Source organism: Pezoporus wallicus, unplaced genomic scaffold (genome assembly GCF_028554395.1).
Source record: "Pezoporus wallicus isolate ANWC-B61680 ecotype Strahan unplaced genomic scaffold, APGP_CSIRO_Pwel_v1 contig_5785, whole genome shotgun sequence".
NCBI classification, from domain to species: domain Eukaryota; kingdom Metazoa; phylum Chordata; class Aves; order Psittaciformes; family Psittacidae; genus Pezoporus; species Pezoporus wallicus.
Window position 1 is genome coordinate 1391898 of NW_026641150.1, and position 24686 is coordinate 1416583.

The following is a 24686-nucleotide window of genomic DNA, read 5'->3' on the forward strand; positions in this document are numbered from 1 at the left end:
TTTTTTTCTAAAGGAAGAGGAAAAGCTGAAGTATTAGAGAAATCCTACCTTATGCAGGATATGTTCTTCTCTCTTCTCTATTGCTGATTTTATTACAGGTATGCTAGAGGCATCCTAAACTAAAAGGAATGTTTTTAGAAAGCCTTGGTATTCTCTTAAATCAAAAGCTACTGACACAAATGCTCCTTTTGGTTTAACGTATCTCCAAAGCAAACAAGAAAACACCTTGCAAAGCTGCCAAGAGAAAACATGCTAAACCAGCAGCATGTGAAGTAGCTCATAGTACGGAAAACCTTTTCCTACAGACATTGTCATGCAGGCTGCTATTCATAACAACAGGTATCACTTCTCTTTCTGCCACATAATATCCCAGTGATGATTCCAGCAATTGCTTACATGGAAAAAGGGATAGGAAAGTACTTGTGTATTTTTAGCTATCTCTTTAAAACAGTTCAGCAGCTGGAGAAAGATAGGAGAAACCAACACCATGTAGGCAACCACTCATGGGAGAGATTAGAAAGTGCTACTTAGACCTCAGTTTCTGAACTTCTGAGCTAAAGCATAGGGTTAAACACCAGGAACAAATTCTGTGCTCACTTCTGTGTCATTTCATTGAGGATTCCAGATTTGTGCCTATGCTTCTGCAGGGGCATCAGAACCTCCTTCATCAGGGTCTACGGATTACTTTGTCTGCTGTGTGCAACTTTTAACTGAATCATATTTTGTTGGTTTTCTTGAAAAATAAAAAAAAATAAAAAAAAGAAGGGAAAAAGAAAGAGAAAAAGGAAAAGAAACAAGAAAAGGAAAAATGAAAAAAGGAAAAGAAAAAGAGAAGTTGAAGAAAAAACTGGAGAAAGGCAAGGTGAGTCAAGGCAAGGAAAAGGGAAAAAGGAATAGAGAAAATAAAGGGAAAAGTAAAAGAAGAAAAAAGGAAAGAGGAAAGAGAAAAAAGGTAGAGCAGTTGTAACTATTTTCTTCCTGGGGTTTTTGTGGTGTTCCGACTGGTGAAATATATCACAGCCTGACTGCTGACCTATTACAACTGCTAGAAGACCTCAGCCAAAAATTCTGATACTGATACAGCAACATAGAATCTGCTAAATCTAAAAATAAAGAATGATGCTTAGAAAATAGTGTAAGATTAATTTATTTACAAATATTTCAGCCAGTTATATTTTAAAATAACTTTTTTTCTGAAGACTGAAGAAGAATAAAAGCGTAATTCAGAAATTTTAGACACACTGGTGCTTTGATGTTCCTTGGGGGTATTTTTAGTGTTGGCTTTTCCTTTTCTGGAAGCTTCTAATGTAACAATACCTTGCACCACAGTGCTGATACAGGGATCAGTGGTTCATTAAAAGCTAATCTGCGAGATGTTAGATTTACAAGTATCACAGACACATTAGATTTGAGAACAAGGAGGAACACAGTGGTGAAAGGATTGTCAAATATACAGAGAATATCCCCATAAGTAGGTACTACCATTAGTTTTGCAGGAAAGCATTAGTTCTGAAAATTAATTTTGTACGTGTAAATGCTGGTCACAGCTGTTTAGGAAGTGGTATTATGGCAAGTTAGACTGAAATCAGTCAAAAGAGGGTTTATTTCTCTTTTTCCATTCGAGATTATCTCACTGATTTGGACAGTACCCTTTATACTTGGAAATCCCTACATCTGTAAAAAAAAGCCCACAAAACTGCAAATATCAAATCAGTCTTGAATAATTCAGCAATCTTCACTCACACATGATCTACATACAGTCTTACAGACTAACTCTCAGCTAATTCCTTTGATACGAACATCAGTCAGTTATCTACAGGGTTTGATAATAGTCTTTATAGAAAGAGAAAATGGCAGAAACTGCTTTACTTTTCCTCCGTGGATAGTCGGTAAAGATTCTCGCCCAAGAACTCGAGCCTCTCCCTTTGCTCCAGGTCCTGGTACAAGCCTTTGGGGACCTTGCTCAGGCCATAAACCAAGCCATACAGGCAGCCGGCGATAGACCCAGTAGCTGCACTTTCTCCTGCAGGTTTAAGCACAATCGCAATGGTCTCTTAGTGTCACCTTCACATGCACAACCAAAACCCACGCTGCACACAGGAGGAAATATTAAGCTGCTGATGGAGCATGATGAGGGCACGCTGGGTCAGTCCCAAAGGCTTGCACCACCCCATGCCCTGTCTCTGGCAGTGCAGGTGAGGATGCCCTAGGGAAGAGAGAAATGCACCAATGCAAGCATGTGGTGATACCTTTGTGGCATGGGCTCCTGGGCTAAGGAGCTTATTTGGCGTGGAGAAAATCCACTCCAATGCAACAGCTCTTGCAAGCAGCTGGCCACTGTTAGGGAAAGAGGAGGGAAGAGTAGTTGAAAGGGGTCCCTGCTACACAGCAAACATCCTGGACTGGAGAATGTTCCTTCCTTCCTCACAGCACAGCAATGCACTGCACATGCTTTAAAACATCCAGCCATGGTGAGCAGCACTGATGCTGTGTGATGCCCGCAAGTTCGTGCTTGCCGGGCTCTGCAGTGAGGGGCTGTGGACTCTCAACACCGTATCAGGGTGAGTGAGCGACACAGAGCTTCCGCAGAGGGCCCATGCCAGGCGGGGAGGGAGCAAGTGAGTCAGGGTTGGGGCCTTTCCCCCCACAGCTACGCTGGCCCTCTCTAAAGCCCACACTGCTGCCAGCGAGAGAGTTATCTCTCACAAAGCTGCAGAAGAAACGGTGTGCCTCTAAGTACAAGGTTTTATCTGCTGGGCATGGGGTGAGGGAGCGGGGTTGGCAGACACAGGGGATCCTCACCTCCGTGGAACATGGAGCGGTTGCAGAGCTCTGTCCAGTCTCCGCCGCAGCCCAGCAGGGCGTCGTAGGCGATCATGGGGGCATCATGGCCTCTTCTCCCCCCCCGGCCTTCGGAGCTCCATCTCCTGTATGTCTGAGGGAGAGATGGCGGTGTCAGGGTAGGGCACTGGAAATGGGGACGTGGGGCACATGGCTGTGATAAGATGGCTTCTCCCCTGCTGGGTGGGAATAGCTCATCTCACAGGGAAAAGGCACTAGGCAGCTGTGTTGCCTGCACTGCTGCCTATGGCATGGGGTAAGCCAGCACAGCGGCTGCTACCACAGCCTAGGTGATGCCTGAGGTGCAGGTATAAGCCAGCACCTCAGCTAATGCACCAAGCTCTCAACAGGCCAAGAAGTTGGCTTGACTTAAGCAAGCCAAGAATGCCAAAAAGTAGATCAAGAGGGATTCCAAGTTCACACCCTAGAAATTCCCAATTATTTTAAAAAATAGGGTCAATAAGGACTTACTTTGTCAGTCCTCTTCCTGCCTCTTGGAAATATTCTCAACTCCCTTGTTTCAATTAGCCAGGCTTTATGAGGAGGGTGAAAAGTTCTGATTCAGTAATTTCTTGAGGGGATCAATTTCAGACTGTATTAATTCAAGCCCCGTTCTCTGACTTTTTGTTGCCAAGCCTTTTTCCTCCTCTTCTACAAGCATTTGTTGAACAAAATGGAAAATAATTGGCAAATATAAGAAACATTTCCTCCCCAGGAGAGGGAAGAAGAGAAAAAAAACAAACCCACTGTGAGGTTTGCAAAAGAAAATCAGATTTTGTCTAGAGAACTCACTGTTTCCTGCCCCAGATTCTCAAATTAACTCAACACTGATAAATTTATAGTAAAAACCCCCAACTTTCCTGTGAAGGAAATAGGCAACTTTATTTCCAGAAATTTAAGTTACATAATGATAAATTGAATAGCTGCTTGGCTGGCTCCTGGCTTCTGCAGCATGTATGAAGTGTCAAAGGGTTTGCATTTCTACCTGTTCACTTTCATCTCTGCCCTTACATACTTGGTTGTGGGTTATTTACACATATATATCAAACAGGCAGAGCTGGACTAAAGCTTCCCTCTGCTACTTCCTTTTTCTTTTTGCAATATAGAGAATTTATGTCTTTATGCTGTCCTCTGCCACACGCAAACCTTCCAGCCTCACTGCTGCAGTTTGGATGTTAGTGGAGCAGTACTGACACACATGTAATACCACCAAAGGCAAGCAGACTAAGCATGGAGGTGCTATTCTGGGCACACGGGCAGGCAGCTCAAGTGTCGCTCCATTTAGCCCTTCAGATCGCTGATGCTCTGCACACATCTGACGTCATCTCACCTTGCTGAAACAGCTTTACACTAGGGATAGCTGTCCTTGGGACCAAGCCTGCTGGACTTAACTGCACCAAGGCAGCATTTCTCAAACTTTTCAGAAATGCAACCTCCTTTCAAGTTCTGTGCCTCTGTGCAGCCCTGTGATGGGACACCAGCCCAGCTTCCCTGGAATGGGCAGGTGAGGACGGGTAGCTCTGAGTGCGTGGATGTGGATGTCAACATGCAACCCCTCCTGATGAAGGCACTGAGCTGCTGCCAAGTCCTATAGGTAGTTCACACATTCCCTCCTTGCTGTAAACTCCTGCAGACGGTAATTACAGCTGCCTCTGACTTACTCACCCTCCAGGAGGTGACCTGCTGCTGGCTAGCACTCCCTTTCCAACTGTTTTGTTTCCTTTTCTGGGTCTTTTCACAGGGCTGGGTTAAGCAACTCCATCTTAAGGGAATGAGCTCTTGAGAGTCTAACTGACCTGGATGACTTTGGTTTGGTTCCTCCCTTGTTTTGTAGCACACTGTGTCCAGCATGGGAAACTGAGCAGGGGGAGTGGTTTGTCTGCAAAAGCAAAGCTGATCCTGTCTGCCTATTCACCATGTATCTAGCATGTTCCAAGTGTGTATCACTGAAAAAGGACTTGCCCTACATTGGCCCATCTTGCATTTAAACATTCAAGAAGGGGTAATTTGTCTGTTATCCCCACATCTCTAGTTATCCCTAAATTTAGGATGCATACCTACTTATACAAAATGTGCTTTGCTGTTTAGCATTTCGACGTGTAATTCAGAAAGCTGTTAACACCAGAGAAGAAGACACCTTATTTCTCTTGAGTTAAGAAGGTATAACCAGAAGACATAAGCCAAAGGACAGATCATGTATGCTATAAAATACTATCCCATGCAACGTGATGAAACACCATCTCTCAAGACACTTAAAACGAGCCTGGGCACAGCCTGCCTTGGCAGAGGATTGCTTGGGGTGGCTTTCTTCTGTTCAAAGGACCACAGCCAAGTCCAACTCCCAGTACCTGGCGGATTTCTGTGGGACTAGGGCCACAGATCCATCAGGCTTTAATTAGAGCTCCTGGCAGGACATTTGCCTTTTTCACCTTCTAACATGGCTTATGTTTTGTACCTGCTTTGGTCATCAACACATCTGGCCATTAAGCCTGCCACTCTGCACTTTTTCCTCCCATCACAGCAACCTCAGGACTGGTGCAATTGCTTTTTTAAGCTAACATGTATCTGAGTCAAGGATGGGAGTTGTTTTTTTTCTTTCTTGAAATTTCAGAAAACAAATAAAGACATCCTGGCAACTCTGACACTGGAAACAGTTAAAAAAACCCTGTTGTGTCCCTTGGAAAACACCTCTCCCGTTTTAAAGCCTTCCTGAGTGCTTTTTGAAGTTGCAGTTACCTTTTCTCTCTCCTCTGCATCATAGTTGTCTGGAAAAACAGGTTTATTCTGATTTTCGTTGTTGATTTCTCTCTCCTCCAAATAAAACTGCCACTTGGCTTCGAAGTAAAACCAGTGCTCCTGATATTCTGGATGCAAAAGAAATCAATGATACAGGATTTCATTTCAGCAACATTTTCAGTTCTACTTTAATAAATTTTTTAAGAAAATTACAGTATTGAATGACCTGAAAAAGTAGGTATTTTGAAGTAATGTACATTAAGCAGTCATACATACTAAATATATGTTTTAATATGGAGTGGAATATCTAACTGGAAACAAAAGATGTGAATGAAGAAAATATTTTCAGAATCTCATGCTATTTTTATGGTATATTAAAATTACATTAAGTTACATCAAGATGAGCTTTTTAGAGAACTTACTGAGGAACACTCCAAGGAAAAGTTGAGAGTTGACAAAAAAGGAGGAAAACCCCCCAGTTCTATGCCAATTTTTTTTTTATTCCTTTACTATGATTAACGAATATCTAAAAGAGCTTACACATGCTAAATACAAATTGCCTCTTAACTCAGTTGTCAGTTGTTAATCACATAATTTCTTCAGTATTTCTGTTCTCTTTTCACAGGATTTCTGTGTGATCTTTCAGGAAAAAGCAGATAGAAAAGTCCAAAATTTCCATTATATGTATTGTAAGTATGAAATATAGTAAAAAAAAGGGTAAATAACACACACCTCTTCTGTCTGTGCCCATAGACATAAGCCTTTTTTAATAACCATAGGTCTTTCTCCTCTTTCTGTCACTCTTAAAAGAGCATCTCTAATCATGCTTAACATTGTGCATGTAAATAGTATGACTAAATTCAATTAATTTTCAAGCCAGTGCTCTGGTTCAACCTTTTTGTAAAGGCTTTAAAGGGTGTGTAAGTCACACTGACCTCGTAAGCACATAGACAAACACCCATCTGCAGAAATGAGGCCTGAGTGAAACCCTGCCTGGGAAGCTAATGGGGGTAAGGAATTAGGAATCAGTGAGGTGGACCAGACAGCTAGGTAAGCCAAGGCAAGCAAGTAATTCAGTATGGGACTATCAGTGTACAGTTTAAAATGAAACTGAGTATTGCTACTTTTTCCCTGGCTCTGTTCTGCTTGGTTGCCCAGTTATGTGCTCCAAGTGGCTGAGGGGCATGCACACAACCAGACCATTTCTCTGAAGGACGTAATCTGGTTTTGCTTCTTTTCCTAAAATGCCATACGGGTGATCCTCTTTGGCAATTAAGATGTTTAAAAAGGTTTAACTCCATGTAAAAAAATCCAAGCTGCCTTCTGGGACCAGATACTTTCACAACATTGCCAGTTCCCCAACCCCAGACAGGGATGAGCCTTCAACCACATTCCCGATAGTGCCTGGGAATGCCTTTCTCTGAGTTCATGGTCTGATTTTTCCTGATTGCAGTGAAGCCATTCACTAGAACAGTGAAAACAGTGGGATGTTTAGAAAAACAGCGAATGCGTGTTCACAGCTATCAGGCCAAGGGAAGCATCCTGAAGAAAAAAGAAGTTACACAAAGAAAACATTGGTTGATGTAAACAACTGGTTGACGTAAACTACTGACACCCACTCCAGCAGCTGGCTACAAGACTGCTTTTAGAAATACAGGTGACCTGGCAGGTTCCTTTCTTTGTGGGGTTTGGGGTTTTTTTTATTATTTCCCTCATGACCATAAATGATAAATACCTCAAAAAATAGTGCCTTCTATGTAGCACGTCAGCAAGCAAGGATGAGGGATTATTCCAATGCACAACCTCAGAAACAGAAGGATCAAGAGGTTGCAGGAGAATTTTCTTGCACAGATGACCTGTAGCATATTCAGAAATTCCATGCCACCAGCCTTAGTAAAGCTCTATCCCATCCCTTGAGCACAGCCTGAGACAACAGTCACATTCATGTCTATGGGACTATCTGGCAAGTAATTGCAACTGAATATCAGAGAGGGGTGTTGAGTCAAGCCCTCTGCAACCGAACACTGTGTGTCTGTTATTCACTGGGCATAATGCAGCTAAAAAGAGTTTCTAAAACTGGAGGACACTGGCAGGATTTCTTTGCCGGACTTCTTCACCAGCCAAGGAGCTGAACTTTAGTGCAGGAGACTTTTCCCACTTCCAAAATAGGACAAAACTCAACAATACGGGCAAGAGCCGGACAGCGTGCCTCAGGAGCCCAGGACGCATACCTCCATGCCGAGGGGTCCTGCCTGGGTGGAGTGACAGGGACCTGCTGCAAAGCCACTCAGAGAGGAGCTCGTTTACACTAATCCTGCACCTGCTCCTCATAGGTCTCGGCTAAAATAATCCTGGTGCACCATGAGGCCTAGAGGAAAACGTGGGGTCTTTCAGAAAGGCTCCCTGGTGCACCTTCCAGATTTTAAAGTGGCAGCTTTCCTTCCCAGGTAAACCTCCATTTCTGAGTGCTTGTCAGCAGATTTCCATTGAATTCAATCTTTCTCAACAGCCCTCCTTTAACAGATAAACCTCTTTCCTCCATGTTTTAATGCGATGATAATCGTCTGTTCACGCAGGTTTCACTGTTACAAACACATCACTCCCTGGCAAGAGGAGACTAAAATACCTTTGCCCTGAAGATGACATATATTAGTAACATAGCAATATCAAGTTCAGTAGTTGTGTTGCACTCAGTTGTTTTAAGTCAAGGGTAAAACAGCTTGAATCTTAAATATTCAGAAAAGCAACAAGTCAAATCTGAATTTGTGGTCAATAGTTAACACTTGGTCAGGGGGCATCTGCAGGGGAACTTTTCCTAGCAAAATGAGAAATGTCAGAAATGAGAAATGTTTCTTATGGAAAATATTGAACTGTGCTAATTGATGGGAGCTGAATAATTTATATCTCAGCAGTCAGTTCGCCTAATAACCCAGTAAATATAATCTCCTCCCTCCCCTTGCACAGCAATCTTTGAAGACTTCCTAAAAATAAAACTGTGCATCATCATTGCTATTTCTCTTTGTATTTTTGCCACCTATATACCAGGCAATTAACAGACAGGAGAAGAAGAGGCATCACCTGTGAAGAGCTTACAGTCTGAGCAGAGAAAGTAGCAAAATGGAGAGACTAGGAAGTGATGTTTCTTCAGTGTCTATCTAGCTGAACATAGCTTTAATAAAATAGATCTTTAGATTCAGACATGTTACCTGCCATGTGGCGAATGGTCTTCTTGCAGTATTCCTCAGCCATCGGCACAACCTTCATCATCTCTCTTCCCCACTGCGCAAGGGGTTTCCCCTGTATAGCATATGCCACAAAGAGAGCTGTGCACAGGGACCCTAGAAAGCCTGGAATTCATAGATAACAATGATTACCAATGTGCAGTATGTGCCTGTAACATCCCTGTCACATCCCCCATGAATCATTACTGGAATGCTTCATGGTTGTTGGGTAGTTTAACGAATATACATAACCTACCTCTGCTCATGGCATGTTGAGGTTCTTGCCTAATGTGTGGTGTCTGTTGGTTTACAACTTAGTTTACATAAAAGGGAGCTCCTGTTCTCAATGGTGTAACATGACAGAAATCAAGGTAAGGGTCAAAAATAAATATGATCCACTAATGTGATACTGAAAGTCTTCTAATTGAAGTCATGTGAAATACATGACTTGTGCAAAGTATTTCAGTTACAAGCTGTATCAGCTTGCTTGCAGATTCATCCAGCACAAGGGATGTAGTTGTTAGATCTAACAGTTGTTTCTGGCTCATTTTATGCTAAGGGGGCACAAGTCCATGTCTTACTTGGACAATGGCTTTTTTCCCATGTCTCTTTAGAGGAAAGAAACAATAATCCAAATAAGACATGCTGTCTGCCTGCCTAATTAGGTCAAAGTCTTCCACTTTGGACACAAATATACTTAAGATGAACTTTCTGTTGATGGGCACTCAACACTTCCATGACATCAAACACAGAGGGCCTTGTTTTTAATATTTGTTTGTGCTCTTGGCATTCTCTCAAAGACAACAAAACCAATCCATGGAAAAGAAGGTTAAGAAAACAACTCAGTCATTTAAGCAAGCCCTGGGTGAGTGAAGTATTGATGCATATGCTCCTTGCCATGCAGGAGTCCAAAAGCATTCACTTGTGCTTAGAGGTAAACACGAGCTTCACGTATTTTGCTGAAGATAAAACTTAATTGTTTTAGGAGGTTACAAATCCAGATGAGACAATTACTAATCTTTTCTGCTGTAATGCCTGCAATACTGAATCAAGCCCAAGGTACATCTAACCCAGAAAGAATCTTTCATAAAGAATAAAACCCCAGGTTGAGCAAGCTCAAAGGGTCTCACTCGAATAGACAGCATCTACCCCAACTGCAATAAAGATCCTTGAGTGCTGCATTAAGTGTGAGGATGGCAGGGGAGGGTTTAGAGGGTGATGCAAAAGGCTAGCAGGAGGGAGCGGGACAAGCCAGTGCAGAGGGTGGTAGAGATTGGGGTGTGCCCAGAAGTTTTTGGGGGGACTCACTGTGTCCTCCTGCCCACTCCCCAGGTAGCTCCCTTACCCTGCTGCTCTTGCTCTGCTCTCTCTACTCGCTGCAGCCCTCACACCAGGTAAGAAAGCAAGATCCAGCTGTGGTCTCTTGCTCTGCAAATAATGCTAGTGTGGAGTGAACCTCACTGGTTTGGCTTCTCCACTCCCCAGAACTGCTAGACTAGCTTATGGGCAACTTCAATGACACAGCTTGATTGTTTTTAGCAGTGACAGCCTTTCTCATCCACTTGCCTGATCCTCTTTGAAGCAAGATGTATCTGTGGACTTTGTAGCTGCCAGTAGCATCAAGATCTGTGGCTTAACTACACACAACACTGGGAAATATTCCTTTTGTCTGGTTGCTTCCGTCCTGACCAACATGTCAGTTGAGTTTTGTCTTCAAGTCTTTGAGTTATGGGAGTCACAACTGGCCTTTCTCTGGCACCTTTCAGTTCATGGTAGTGAAGTCCATGGTGGGCCTTCCACCCTGCTCCTTTCTGACTCCCTGATGTGCCACTTGTCTCCCAGCTGAAAACTCCTTCTGGATGTAATTTCTCCTTATATGGAAGGTGTTTGACAACTTGGGTGCTCCTTGGTGCCATTTTCTGGCTCTAGTAAGTCCTTACTGAGGGGGAAACCCAGGCTGCAACCAACTTACTGCTGCTAATGCAACATAGAATCATAGAATCATAGAATAGTTAGGGTTGGAAAGGACCTTAAGATCATCTAGTTACAACCCCCCTGCCATGGGCAGGGACACCTCACACTAAACCATCTCACCCAAGGTTCTGTCCTGACCTTGAACACTGCCAGGGATGGAGCATTCACAACTTCTTTGGGCAACCCATTCCAGTGCCTCACCACCCTTACAGTAAAGAACTTCTTCCTTATATCCAATCTAAACATGGGCTTTATTGGCTTAATTATACTTTCTGCTTCTCTTTCAAATCTTTTCCTCTAATTTTATGTCATCCTGATGGTTTTTCTGGCTGCTTCACAGCACTGTGTTGAACGTGTCACCATTCATTATGCTTTTATTTATTTCTGTTTAAAACAGATAGAATGAATACATGCTTTTGTAGCATAAAATTATCTGAATGGCAGACCTGAATATTCAGAACAACATTAAATCTATTCGTTTGTGTTTTGTTTAGAGAATATTTCAGACTGTTTTGAAATACGTGGAGTTAGTTTTTCTGGGGGTTTTCTACCTTTACCTACGGTGATTGGATAAGACAAAACCTATCAAGAGAAAAATGTTATCCTTTGAACCATAAACTTGCATGATAACAGGGAGTCATCTAGATGTACGTGAGTTCTAAATTTAGATCAAGGCAAGTGATATGAGTATGGTCTGGACAAGACAGGTTGTGTTTGGTTGTTGGGATTTTAGGAGGGAAAGCTCCAACACCTGAGGTTGTTCTCTGCATAATATACACACAAATATATAAGCTGATAGAAGTAATATATACATTTATATGTTATCCAGAATTCAAATGGAGGCATTGAAGTCTGCAAAGCAGAAGAGGCTTAACCAGGTGAAATCGCAGGAGCCCTGGTAGTCCCTGCAGAAGCAACAAGCAGCCTTAGGGGCTTCAGCTGGTAAATCAGTGGATCGTACCTGTAGGATGGTTATGAGTCATTCGTCCGCATTCAATGCTCACTTCAATAAGGAGCTCCAACTTTTCCGGCTGCCAGTACCGCATCCCTAAACACATGGCTTTTGTGGATGCTCCAAATCCAGAACCTAAAATAAAAAGATAATGCCAAGCATTTAAAAGGAGACTAATAATACACAAATATGCTGGTAGAATGTGAAACAAGCACATTTTATTTATTCAAGTCATGTGTGGGAACTTCTCAGGCATGGGAAATGAGTTTAAAGTTTTAAAAGTTTTTTGCAAGGAATTTTGCTTCTACACAGTCATTCTGGTTTTACAGGGGTATTCCAATATTCTCAGGTGCTACAAAGAGCATAGTGGGTTCAGAAAGCAGTGTGTTCTCTTGTCCACATCGCTTGCTTGATTCAAACTCTCATGCCATCTTTACTCTTTCGTGGCTGACACTGCTTCTTTTGCTTTCTCCAGATGCCAGCACTAGAAACAGAAGTTTGAGAAACAGATACACTTTTACTACGCCCTTATTTTAGTAGTCTTCATGCTGAAAGCAGGCAATTAAAACTCTTTGTATGACTATCACAGCTGATCTTACAATTTTAATTCATGTTTCAGCCTAGAGAGCCCCACAGGTAGTTCACAAAATTGTTTCTGCTATGTACAAAAACAGTGTGTCCAAAACTAAAAGAAATTAAAAGCTGGAGCCAACTCCTTCAAAGTCAGGCAATGACAGAATGGAAGTTTTCCATGCAAATTGAATTTAGTGTACACACTCATTAGGCTATAGCCTGCGCTTACTAAGCTTGGTCTTCAGAATTTCTGCCTTGTGCAGCACAGAGTTTATTTATTGAATAGCTAATTCAGAATTTCTTTTAATCCTCAGCATTCAGTGCATGATCTCAGGTGTTGAACTTTCAAACATTTAATTGACTAGAGAGTTAAATTTGCTAATGAGTTTCTTTGCAGTACTTATCACAGTAATATCAGGATCCCACAGAAGTTTTAATGAGCTTATCTATCTTCACAAGGCACCAGTGAAGTGATTATCTCCTCTTTGCAGCTACCAAGCCAATACCCAAAAAAGCATTAACTGGTTGCAGGCCCCCACCCTGAGATGGATAGGGTTCGATTTTTCAAAGTACTTGGCATTTTTCAGAACTGTCTTTGCTCAATCACACTTCCCAGTGACCTTGGATATAACTGAGACCAATCAGCATTTCTCTACTTGGTCCCTGGAAGATAAGGGGCATATTTATGCCTCCTAATTTTAGCCTGGGTGGAACCCATGTTAGGAGCATAGTCTTTCCCAGATAGGCAGCATGGAGAAAGGCTGTATCTCCATTTGCCAGTATGACGGCATAGTGGGAACAATTCATGGGCCAGAGTGAATTGAAGCAACAGATACCAAAGAGTCAGAGTCAGGGCTTTTAGTCACCTATCTTGAGAAGACACCTTAGCTGCTCTCCTGGGCTATACCTGCTATGGGTGCACAACACCAGCAGCTCTCTTGGAGCACTGCTTGCTGTTGAGTATCATCCCAAGTGACTCCAGCTCAGATGTCCTAAGATGATGAACATGATCGAAGTGTGGTGGTGGTGTCAGGAAGCATTACTTCAAGCCAAAATAAAGCCTGAACCAAACTAATACAAGACACCGATCTCCAGGTGCAATACAGACCAACTAGGACCAGAATTTCTCTCTTGAGGGAAGAGCTCTTCTCCCTGGAGAGCAGCTGTCCTGAGTGAGCACCCTGGGTAGATGATCCAATTAGGTTAGCTGAAGACATTTCTTCCCTTTCTCCTCAGAGTCTAATGTGCAAATTTTGTGTCCAATAACTCTTCCAAAAGGCCAAACACCTGATAAATGTGCCATGAAAGGCTTTACAAAATGCCATTTTATTCCCTGCAAGTCCTGCATCCTCATCCCTCACTAGCCTTCCTGATAACAGTGAAAAGGGCCATCTCCAGAACACTTTTGGCCACTGCTCCTGAAGAAAAGGCTGTATTTTTGTTCAGCAAATCATGTGTTTGCTCCTGTAGCTCACATATGCTGCAGCTGTAGCACCTGGTTATAAGGAGACAGGAACAGATCAAACTGTCTGCTTATCCCACATATCACACAGAAATAATAAGGAAGAGTTAGGAAAGAATCCCAGTTTTTCAGAGCACCAGTTAGCTTAACTAGGAGAACACATCTTCCCCTGCTTGCAAGACCAAGTCTTCATTAAACCATCTGCTGCCACAGAGCATTGGGTGAGAGTCTTCTTCACTATGCAGTCCTGGTTCCTCCAAAGGACATAATCCATGCTGGTTATCCAGGAGGAAAAGATGTGGTGCGATACAGAGCTGCTAATTAAATACTATCTCTTAGTATATCTGAAGTGGGTGATGCACTACAGTAATCTGACTGCTGGTCTGAAGGAGCTTGCATTTACAAACTCATTGTGTTTCCTCAGTGTAAGAAGTCATATTAGAACCCTCTGCAGACGAGCAAACTCAGTAATGAAAAATATCATCACATGCAGTAACATTAAGCCTAGACAGGGCTTCAGGTGAGTAGCAGCTGTTAGCTCCCATGTCTCAGTATCTACCATTTGAATCAATGAAGTAAGGGACAGTGAGACTAGTTCAAGCAACAGGTGAGATGTGTGTAAGAACATAAGGATTGTCCTCCACAGTCAGACCAAAGGTTAGCCTAATTTACCATGTCTGACAGTGACCAAGGGAGAGGATGATGACAGCATGATGAAACTAACCCTTTATACTGATGCTGACAATTTGCCTCCCTGATCCAGAAGGCTGTTGGTCTTTCTGCTCAATAACCCTTGAAGGATTTCCCTTGGGTGAGTTTGTCCGGCCCTTTTTTGAACTGTAACACGAACCCTTTCACGAACTGTAACATCTGCAAATTGGCATTGGAAAATGGTTGTGCAGCTTAATCTGGTGTTGTGTGGAGAAGTCCTTCCTTTTGCTTGCTTTAAACTCATGACCTGCCAGTTTCATTTGAAGTCCCTAATTCTTGTGCTGAAGGAGACAGTGGGCTTTCTCTGTTCCTACTCATGTTGCCCACATTATCTATCACTTTAAAGATCTGTATCATACTGTCTCAGACATCACAGCCTATGGAAGCAGTTTTTTACTGATCAAACCATAATTCCTTATATTCTTTCCAGTTCTCTTACATACTTTTGGAGGGAGGGACAAGATTATATACAGTAATCAAGAACAGCAGCTATGGATTTATACAGTGGTGTAAACATATTTTGTGTTTCGCTGTGTGTTCCTTTCCCAGTCACTTCTAAGCATCTATTTGCCTTCTGGCTCTTACTGAGCACTAAAGCAACGTTCTTGTATAACTACTGTAGCTCCACGATCCTTTCATCCCTTCCCTGAATAGTAACTGAAGCAGCAATTGCAACTATGTATATAAAATTAGGTTCCATCCTTCCTTTATAACTTTTCATTCATCTGCTTTGCATTTGGTTCTGCTAGTGCCACACAGTTATTCCTCCTTATGAGCATCTTCCGCGGATCTGCATCACATGAAATTTGATTTTGCCAACCCACTGTACTCTTGCATTTCTGGATACTTTGTGGACACGTTGAACACAGAGCTCCAGCACAGGTTCCTCCTTCTCTATGGGGGAGGCAGACTGCAATCTCCAGCTCTTCATTTTCTGTCTTTTAACTGGTTGTCTGTCCTTAGGAGTACCTTTCCACCATCCTGTACCAACTTAGTGCCTCATTACTTAGTGCCTTTGGTGAGGGACCTTGTTGAGAGTCTTTTGGAAATCCTAACAAACCATCTTCACAGTGTCTCCTTTTTCCTCCTGTTTATTTGCTACTTCATAAGCTTTCTAATAGGATTCTGAGGTGTGACTTATTGTCACAAAAGCTGTGTTGACATTTCCTAATTACATAATTTTCATTCATGCACTAGATTAATCTCTTTTAGTCTGTAACACCTCAGTGTGCTTCTCTTCACTCTACATCTGTGGAATAACAAACATCATAGAATCATATAGAATAGTTTGGTTTGGAAGAGACCTTCAAAGCTCATCTATCCAGCCCCCCTGCAACGAGCAGGGACATCTTCAACTCAGATCAGGTTGCCAAGAATCTGATGGCTTCTAAGCCCTGAAAAGGGTGTCTTTTCTGACTACAGACCTTTCTGCATGAGAACTTAAAGCCTGGTACCTTTATGTCCTGTCTGTCTGCGGCTTACCCTTCTCTTCATTTTTGTTCCCCAGCCTTCTGCACTTTTAACCCACACTTTTTCCCCATGGTTCTCTACCAATGCCACCACCAAAAAGGCACCATTCTCACGTGCTACTAGGAAGCCCAGCAGCTGCTCCAGTAGGTGCAAATAAAGACCTGCTTAGATGCTGCAGCCTCAGCCTGCAATACACACAGTTCAGGGTAGACCCATCCTGCCATCTGACTGGCCTTTCATGATGGCTCTGAAGGCACATCTCTAGCTCAAGGGGTACCATCTCACCCAGATTTCAGTTCCAGCTCTCACACATCAGCAATTCTCTTCTGAACAATTTGAGGCTTTGGCAATGGAAAAAAATCTCTTTACCATGTCTCAGAAACAGCATTCATCTGCATTGAAACTTTAAACAAATGCTGACAGAAAAAAGAGACAAACAGTAGTGAAAATTTTACACTTGAACTTATCAACATCATAAATTAGAAACAAGCTCTTAAGATGGAAGGTGGACAGCCTTGGGCAGGTCTTCTGGCAGCTGCAGGAATCTTACCAGGCTTTAACATAATTCTGGATAGCTCTGCAATGAGTGTGGCAATGAGCACAACATGAGATGGCAGAGACACACAGGACAGTTTGACTTGAGAACTCAGTGTGCTGACTACACCCACAAGGATGTGAGCAGAGGAGCATCATATAAGCAATTCAAAATTACCTAAGCAAAGATTTCACTAGTCCATGAATGCTGGCATATGAATTCTTGCTAGAAATGACATAAGAGAGAATGACCACAGGAAAACAGCATTTTGGTTCCAGCTCATCCAAATACCATCTAACTGTGAGGCATTCAATGCCCATGGAATGTTTTTGCCTTGAGAAGAAATTTATGAAAATTCAATTAAAAAGCTAATTACGTCCATAGCAGTGTCAGGTGCCACAGGAGGTCCCCACCTCAGGTCACTGGTTCTTTTGCTCTCATGGTGGAAAAAAGGCTTCTTGAGATGTTCAGGATGATATTTGTCAGACCAGAGGGAGAAGGTGGGCTTTAGATGCTGGGTCTCAAGGCAGGAGTTCATTTTAGATCCTTCTAGCCCAGAGTGTCCCAGAAACAAATAGTTCATCACAAAAAGCTGGGGAGGAGGAAGGCTAAATGAAGAGACATAGCTCTTACAAAGCAATGGGCCACAGAACAGCCATTCTCCACTGCTGGAGGTGTCAAAAGCTGCCTAGGACCAGCAGCAGCTCCTACAACTATTTGACAAGATGTTACTCGCTGTCAATCAGAAAGCATGATGACTGGTGAAGGAGCACTTTCTCAGATCTACCTGGCTGATAGCAGGGTGGGCAGAATATGTGGGGAGGGGATCCTTTTCCCTCCCAAGAGCTGCTGTGAAAAGTGGGAGGCTGAGTGAGGGATGCTTTTTGTGCCCAAGACAACTGACTGTAGAGACCCAGAAATAGCCATGGCATTGTGCCACAGGGTCTTTGCCACGATGTTGCATCAATATGCAATGTTGTTGAGTGATGCCAATATGTACTGTGGTGGTAGAGTGTCACACCAACACAGCACAATGTCTATGGGACACTGCCATCATCTTGTGGCTGCCTAGGTCTGCCTCCTCTGATGATGCAGTGTCTCCACAGGCTTTCAAGATTAATGGTACTGTATGGGTATATGCATTTGCGTGTGCACATAGATGCATGCGTGTTATTTAACTTGTAGTAGGAATTCAATTCATCATAAAATGAAATTGTCGTAAAGAGAAAGAATGAGAGGGTCAGAGGTAAGGAAACAGGGCTAGGAATTAATATTAGGGATTTTAAGTAGAACAGTTATAGTTATTAGTGGGGCATCCACTTGGAGAAAAGTCTCTGTTTTCTCTCCAGTGAATGAATTGATGCTTAGAACAATTTTCAGCTTTGGCTTTTTGTTTCAGATCTGCCGTCACTGAAAAGATGCAAGACTACAAATGTTTAAACAAGAACTGGCAGAAAATATTTCTTAAAATAACCATTAAACTGAAGGTCAAAGATCTGGACCCCAAGAAACAAAGCCAAGCCCAAAGTCTCTTTAAATAGATGTTATAGTGGGAAGGGTTCATTTATGAGCGGACATAGTGCCCTACAGAAGGAATTCCTGGCAGATCTCTTGCCATCCTTAGGCAAGCATGGAAACATTTCAGAGGTAGTGGCCTTTGATGTAAGGGGGGAAAAAGGAAACAATTTCCATACAGCCACAAACACAGAAAGCATGCATTATTCAAGTCATGATCTATAAATGGAAATGATACCATACCCTTTTCATTGAACGGTGTGTGCCAAGCGAGGAGGTGGTTGTCTGGTTTTAATTCCCTGCAGCCTTCAATGGTAGCAGGGTCTGGCCGCCTCCCCGAGAGCTTATCGATAGCATCCAAGTAGCGTTTTACCAGCTCCCGGTACAGGTCTTCTAAACTCCGGTACTCTGCTCAGAGATAGGAAGAGAAGGTTGCTACTTGAAGGCAGAAATGCAAGAGAGCACAGAAAGCCAGCAAGTTCACTATGCATTTAAGAAATGTTCCTGTTTCTACTTCCAATACACTGAATTATGTTTCTGGTACCACTGTCAACACGTGTTTACACACCTTGAGAGTGGGCTGGAGGGAGAACAGTCTTGTCTCTCTGCTCTCATCTTTTCCTGCATTCTTTTCCACTTTTAATTCCTTTAATTGGAAAGATGAAGGCAATTCTGTTTGTCAGCAGTAGGTGCTCAGGAGCTTTATTTAGGCTCCATGGTATGAAGTATCTGCAGAGGTGTTTAAGGTGAGTGTGTGGCTGCTGTGGGGACCGGGTGTGCACAAGAAGCCAGCTGTGCCTGGCTCGGCTGGTGCCTTTGCCGTTATTTACAGATGTGAATGCAACTTAAACAAGAAAGCCTTTCTTAAACTATCACTGGTTTTATTAAGAGGCGTGGGATCAAACACAAGAGCAAATCAGTGACCTTATTTTTTAACCTGCATTTATTTTGTCTAAAATTTGTATGTCTTCCATGCAGGCATCCCAATATTTTGTGTCAGTAGCCAGAAGGGTGAGCTTTCATAAAAATGAATGTAAAGATCAGTAAGGGTAGAGAATCCCTACAGTCTGTAGTATTTCCAGCAGATACATTTCTTTCTGGAATAAGTTTACTAAAAATATCTGTTTACTGCTTATTTTTACCAAGGCTTACAGGCTTGCCTAAGGATGAGCCTTCCTCCTGTTAAACACACAGGGGGAAGTCTTTTCAGTATTGCTGCTTCTCTCAGCTGCTCTTGCATGTTGTTGGGCTTGAAGAGCCCTGCACATGGCTCTTGCTTCCACTGGCATCTATTACAGTTGTGCAATCAGTGGGAACTGAGGAGGCCATTGGGATTTGTCCATTTGTTCATCTGTACATCATTCTGCATACTCAGACAAACTCCATTTAACACTTGGTTTGATGCAGAGATTGAATGACACAGCAGGGGAAATTCTTCTAAGAATACCTTCGTTTCGTTAAAGATGGTGATTTCTTGAAATCCACAGGAGAGGCCTAATTTAAGAGAAAATTTGGAGCCCTGCAAGCCAGAGCCACACTAAAGTAATGGTTATTCAGACAGGCAAATAAAGAAGATGCAGGGTAAAACCAAGGTTCCTTTCCTTTCACATAAAAAATAACACGCCAGTTATGTTGGCCACCCCACATACAATCCTAAAGGAACAAGATACTTTCAAGCTGCCGACTCTCTCCACATTTAGGAATTGGGTGTCTGTTTATCCGGATGTGAGCCAGGAGCAGGATTTATGGCTCAGCAGCTTCTGCAGAAGAGTCAGAGCCAGAGCCAGCGTTCCTGTGGTCCAGCACCTTCGGGCTGCCCAAGCTGACCACTGTTCCTGCACCTGGATCCAGGGTGTTCTCTCAGCCATCAAGTCAATAGGACAGGTTCTTTCTTTAGAAAAGGGCCCTTATTTTTCGTTACCCATAATTCAGATTTTTCTTGTTGGAGGAATAGTTCCCCTGGGTTTGAAGATGCTGTTCTCATTCCTCTCTTACGGGACAGATTCCTGCTGGAAGCAGACATTGCGTTTATCTGTCATTATAGGGTAAATTTTTCAGTCAGTGCACATGGTGGATTTGGGGAGCGCCAGCTCAGTCTGCAGCAGCGCCCATAGCCCCCACTGCTTCTGGCCACGGCCTTCCTGGGACGTTCTCCCTGCAAGCAGCAAAGCGTCAACCAAAATCATCTCCCCAGGTGAGAACTGCTTTCATCCTTAACACAAATCTCTGCATCATGCTTGGCTGCTGGTAGTGTCCCAGACATCCTATATATTCTTTAAAATCTCAGTCTCCACAGCAGAGAGGGCTCCCTGCTGCATGAGGAAGGCAGGGCCCCTCACAGACCCATGTTCACCTTCTTTAGCTTCACCTCTGTTGACTTAGGTGATTTGGCACGCAGGCGGTGTCATGGGCAAACCCCATGGCTTTTTTGTGTTTCCCTTGCCAGGAGAAGACAGGGCTGCAGGCAGGAGTGGGTCTGTTTCCCCTGTGGGAAGCTTAGAGGAAGGCTCGCTTTTCCCTGTCCACCAATGTTACTATGAAATGAAGATTTCTTATTAAAATCCCCCACTCCAGCTTACAGCTTTCTTACCAGCCCATAAAAGCACCTTTCTAAAAAGCTTGTTTGATCAGGCCAAAGAAATGGGAGTGTAGAATAAACACAGCTGATGGAAATTATAGCTGAGACTTTTTCTTTAGAGACACAGTGCTCCTGCTATATTTAAGGAGTGAGATTTATTGTTTCATTGTCAGTCTAACTGGCTGGATTACCCAGAAGTTATGGTTTTAGAAAGTTCAATAAGCAAGAAAAATATGATATGTATTTAATCATAGCCTATATTCAGAAATATGTTAGTCATCTTTTTCCTTGATAGGCTGACATCTTGCCCTTATCTTTAGAGTATTAGCTACCCCTTAAACCATTGGCTAGCTAATAGCCAAGTATGAAGTGTACAACACACTCTTCAACTGATCTCTGTGTACTAAATTTAGAGCTGATTGGAAGCAGGCAGATAAAGGGGTGAAACAGAAGCACAAGGGAAATTTCATTGACGTGAAGGATACTTAGCTGCATTGTGAGCTTCTGCTTCTGTTAGTTACCCAGAGTTACATGTTTTAGGAAAAATCAGGAATATCTTTACAGATATCAAAAAATGGATTAATTCTGAAGAGACAAAATACTGCTGAATGGTCACTGTCTTCTGGTGTACTTTCGATGATGATCTAGTCTCAGAAAGCTCTAGTTGGATGGGTTAAATTGTTGATACAAATATTGTCATATCTTACAAAAGATTATTACTACCTTAAAAAAAAACAACCGTTCTCTCTCAAACTCTCGTGATTTTAGAAGACATGCAGTAATAACTTCCACTATTCAGACTTTGTTATAAACATAATATGTTAGAATTTTTTTTTTTTTTACTAAAGACACAGAACTCTCCTTATAAAGCAGTTTGTTCCTTTTCTGGTCTTGCAGGGCAACCCTTTGCCCAAGGGGCAGCAAAAAGGAGACAGCACTAGTGATTTCAGCCTGAAAGAGGTATTAAAGGACTCTACTCCAGCCTGGAGTTCTGGACACAAACATGCTAAAATTCACTCAGAAGAGCTCTTATCTTTTATGGAACAATCTCTAGTGGTTATATTATTCCCCAGTGTATTCCAGCATACAGATAATCTACTTAGCAATTATTTTTGTTATGTTGGACATGTGATATTTCAGTCTTTGAGCTTCAACCAAGTATATAAACTTTGGAAAAAATATAAGGAGAACTCCTCCACACTCCAGAAATCAAAACTCTCCAGTTTGGGTGATAGTCATGGATTATGCTCATACAGGAGAGAAGCTAATGCACATTATCATTCACATAAGCAGCATTTCTGACACACTTTCTCATGACTTCCCCAGACTCAGGCTTAGAATAACTAATAAAAGCAGCAGCTAGAGAGTTTTGCTCCTTTCCAGACTGCATTTGTTAGTCCTGTCGTACCTACCTGTGATGACAGCCTCTGCTGTAGCCATGTGCATGAACGTATTGTCACTTACTGGCCACTTGTCAGGAGAGAGCACCAGGTTCTCAAGCCCTCCAATTTCCTTCAGCTCCTGCTGGATTTTTGCACCTAAAGCATTGTTTTCTCGGGAGAAATTGCGGTAACCAAGAGCATCCCCAACCCCTGCCAGCACAAGCGCAGCCTTAAATTTATCCATCCTGAGACACTTTCCGCTTTCCTTTTGTCTGAGAGAGCCACCGAATCTCAATCTTCCTTTGTTCCTTTGCCTTCAGCTCAGCTCCCCCAACACTTTATATCAGCCATTGTGTCACACCAAGAGCACGCTCTATAAGGCAAGGATTTCCTTTTCTGGCACTGCAGATGCCATCTCTTGTCCGGGACCCAACGGAGAGGAAACATTTCATAACCCAGGGATTTTTCAGGGGCTTTGTTCAATGCAACCACAAGAGTGGACCTACAAAGCAAAGCACAAAATTGTTTCTGCACCCCAGTGTAAAGCAAGCCAGGAAATCCTTAGCCCTACCCAGCATAAGTAACTCTACACCCAGAAAAACAGATGCCTCCACAGGGGTGTTCATTTATTTAATAACTTGTAAATTGGTATTTCCCTTCCCTTTTCTGATATGCTGGAGTCAGGCTCCCTTTCAGGGACCAGTCAGAAGGAAAACCTGTGGAAAACAGGAGTTCCCAAACTGTAAACACTTGAATGAGGGGTCAGGCTGGAAGAAATCTAGTCAAATGCAGACAACCTCTCCCATTTTTAATTGTGCCTTATGGCGATACTCTGTGAACAGCTCTCTTGCTCTCTTCCACCTAGGACAAGAATGTTTTGCTAATTCACTCGTGGATAAACACCAAGCAAAACATCAGCTTCTGTCCCACCCTTTTTACTCCCTGGCAAAGAGTGACTTTTTCCTAAGGTGCAGCCCACATTTGAAATCTGGAAGGAAACTATCTGAAAGATGTATTTAAATGGCATCCTCTGAGTCTGAGAAACTTCACGTATGAAGAAATCTTACTTTGTAAGAACCAAGCTTTACTGGTACTATCCTTTCAAACTGGATACTTGTGCAATTATGCGTTTCACTCTGTTACTGCCATTTTTTTCTGCGCTTCTGCCATGCACTGCAAGAAGGGGATCTGCAGTCTTGCAGCTTTTTAAATGTGTTTTGCCCACAAATACCTCTCTGTGTAGGCTCAATATCTTCCTTCAAGGAGTCTGCTGAGACTGACTCAGATAGTGCTTCTGAGTCACCATCCATGCTGTCTTAAAAGACTCACAAATTACTACTACTTTAAAGATAGGGACAGAAATACAAATGTAAACATAAACTTAGGTAGATAAACAGAAAGCTTTGATTGGCTTGACTGTAATTTTGATAAAGAATAACTTGGGAAAGGTCCTTGTTTTTCTTTGTTTTCCAGAAAGCAGTACTGATGATTGCCATTTAGATGGAAAAAGCCAGCAGTGTAAAGGATGCATCATCCTCCTATCACCCAGAGCACTAAGTAGTTAATCACGGACTCAGTTATTGATGTGTAGAAATATCACTGTACTTCACAAGAAACCTCAGTGCAGTTTCAGAACACAGATAAGACTCACTATTCCTATTCTATACTGTAAGAAGCAAGGTGCCAACGTGGTGAAAGCAGCCTCTGTTAGTACGCTCTCATTTTAAAGATCACAGCTTGGGTAGTGGAAATGCTGAGTATTGAGAAGAGGTCTCTGAGAGTCTCTTCACTGCTAGGAAAGAACAATTCGGCACAGAAAAGGCAAAAAAAGAAAAAAAGAAAAAAAAAATGGGCAGTTATGCCTTAGGATACCAGGGGAACCAGATACTGTAGGAACCAGAGGAAATGCAGGGCCAAGTGTTCTACAGTGGGGCTGTGGTCAGGACAGCGAGATAGCTTGGCATGAGCAGTGAGGATGTCAGCCCCTCTGCCCTGTGTGGCTGTGGGAACAGGCATCACCTCCCGCACCATGGCAGTGAAGCAACACAGAGGTAATCTTAGTGTCACCTCTGTGCTGTCAGTTACCTTTGGTTCTGCGTGTCTGAAAGCGAACACTCAAAATGGGCAACTAAGGCCAAGGCAGCTCACAAAAACCACACCAGGCAGAAGCATCAATGTTGATGTCTCCTTTACAGGCCCATGCACCCTTCTGTGGCGTCCACCCCTTCTCTATTTCTACAGAGCATTACAATTTGGAAGCCTATGGGAATTGGAATTTGCAAAGCAAGGACAGGAGAAAACACCTGCTGAGGCACTGTAGAGAGGTAGCAAGGGCCTCATCAGATGGAAGGTTCCTTCCTGAAAATGGGCAAAGCTATTCTTAGTTTTCCATTTATCTCTTCCTTCTGAATGCGGCTGGCAGTTGCACTGCCCTTTTGCCTCCAGTGGACTTTACCCTGCTGCACGCACACGCACACTTGGCTGCTTGAAACACAGCCCAAATTAGGAGTAAAATGTTTGGCTTTGGAAATATGGCTATAATGAAAACCCAGAGGAAATTTCAGAGAAGTTCTAGTTTTCAACCCTGCCAAACAGAACGTGCAACAAAGAATTTAGCTTTTTTTTTTAATTTAATTGCACATGATCTCTTTTTCATGTGGTAGTTCAGGTCACTATGAGCTTTCTGGGCAGAGGTAGGTTAGGCACACTGTATCTACCCCTACTCGCCCCAAAGGA

General features: G+C 42.8%; 1 protein-coding gene and 1 long non-coding RNA gene across 2 annotated transcripts; one reads left to right on the plus strand and one right to left on the minus strand.

Annotated features, from left to right (window-relative positions):
- Positions 1 to 1129: 1129 nt before the first annotated feature.
- On the minus strand, positions 1130 to 22892 carry ADPRHL1 (ADP-ribosylhydrolase like 1). The gene is made up of 7 exons (XM_057422315.1): positions 21981 to 22892; positions 18234 to 18398; positions 11734 to 11859; positions 8784 to 8924; positions 5578 to 5705; positions 2803 to 2935; positions 1130 to 2023 (listed from the first exon to the last, which is right to left on the minus strand). Exons 1-7 carry the CDS (start codon positions 22192 to 22194, stop codon positions 1866 to 1868), a joined length of 1065 nt encoding a protein of 354 aa, XP_057278298.1. The 5' UTR covers positions 22195 to 22892; the 3' UTR covers positions 1130 to 1865.
- On the plus strand, positions 2868 to 8289 carry LOC130606205 (uncharacterized). Its single transcript, XR_008973912.1, has 3 exons — positions 2868 to 2960; positions 6203 to 6266; positions 8154 to 8289. It is a non-coding gene; the product is annotated as an uncharacterized LOC130606205 (long non-coding RNA).
- Positions 22893 to 24686: the final 1794 nt, after the last annotated feature.

Excerpts from the sequence above, each read along its gene's own strand:
- ADPRHL1 (XM_057422315.1), bottom strand. The coding sequence starts at position 22,194 with ATGGATAAATTTAAGGCTGCGCTTGTGCTGGCAGGGGTTGGGGATGCT. Across the intron at positions 11,860-18,233 it reads CACACCGTTCAATGAAAAGG|GTTCTGGATTTGGAGCATCC; the intron begins GTATGGTATCAT and ends TTTTTATTTTAG. Across the intron at positions 2,024-2,802 it reads CCGCTCCATGTTCCACGGAG|GAGAAAGTGCAGCTACTGGG; the intron begins GTGAGGATCCCC and ends TTAAACCTGCAG.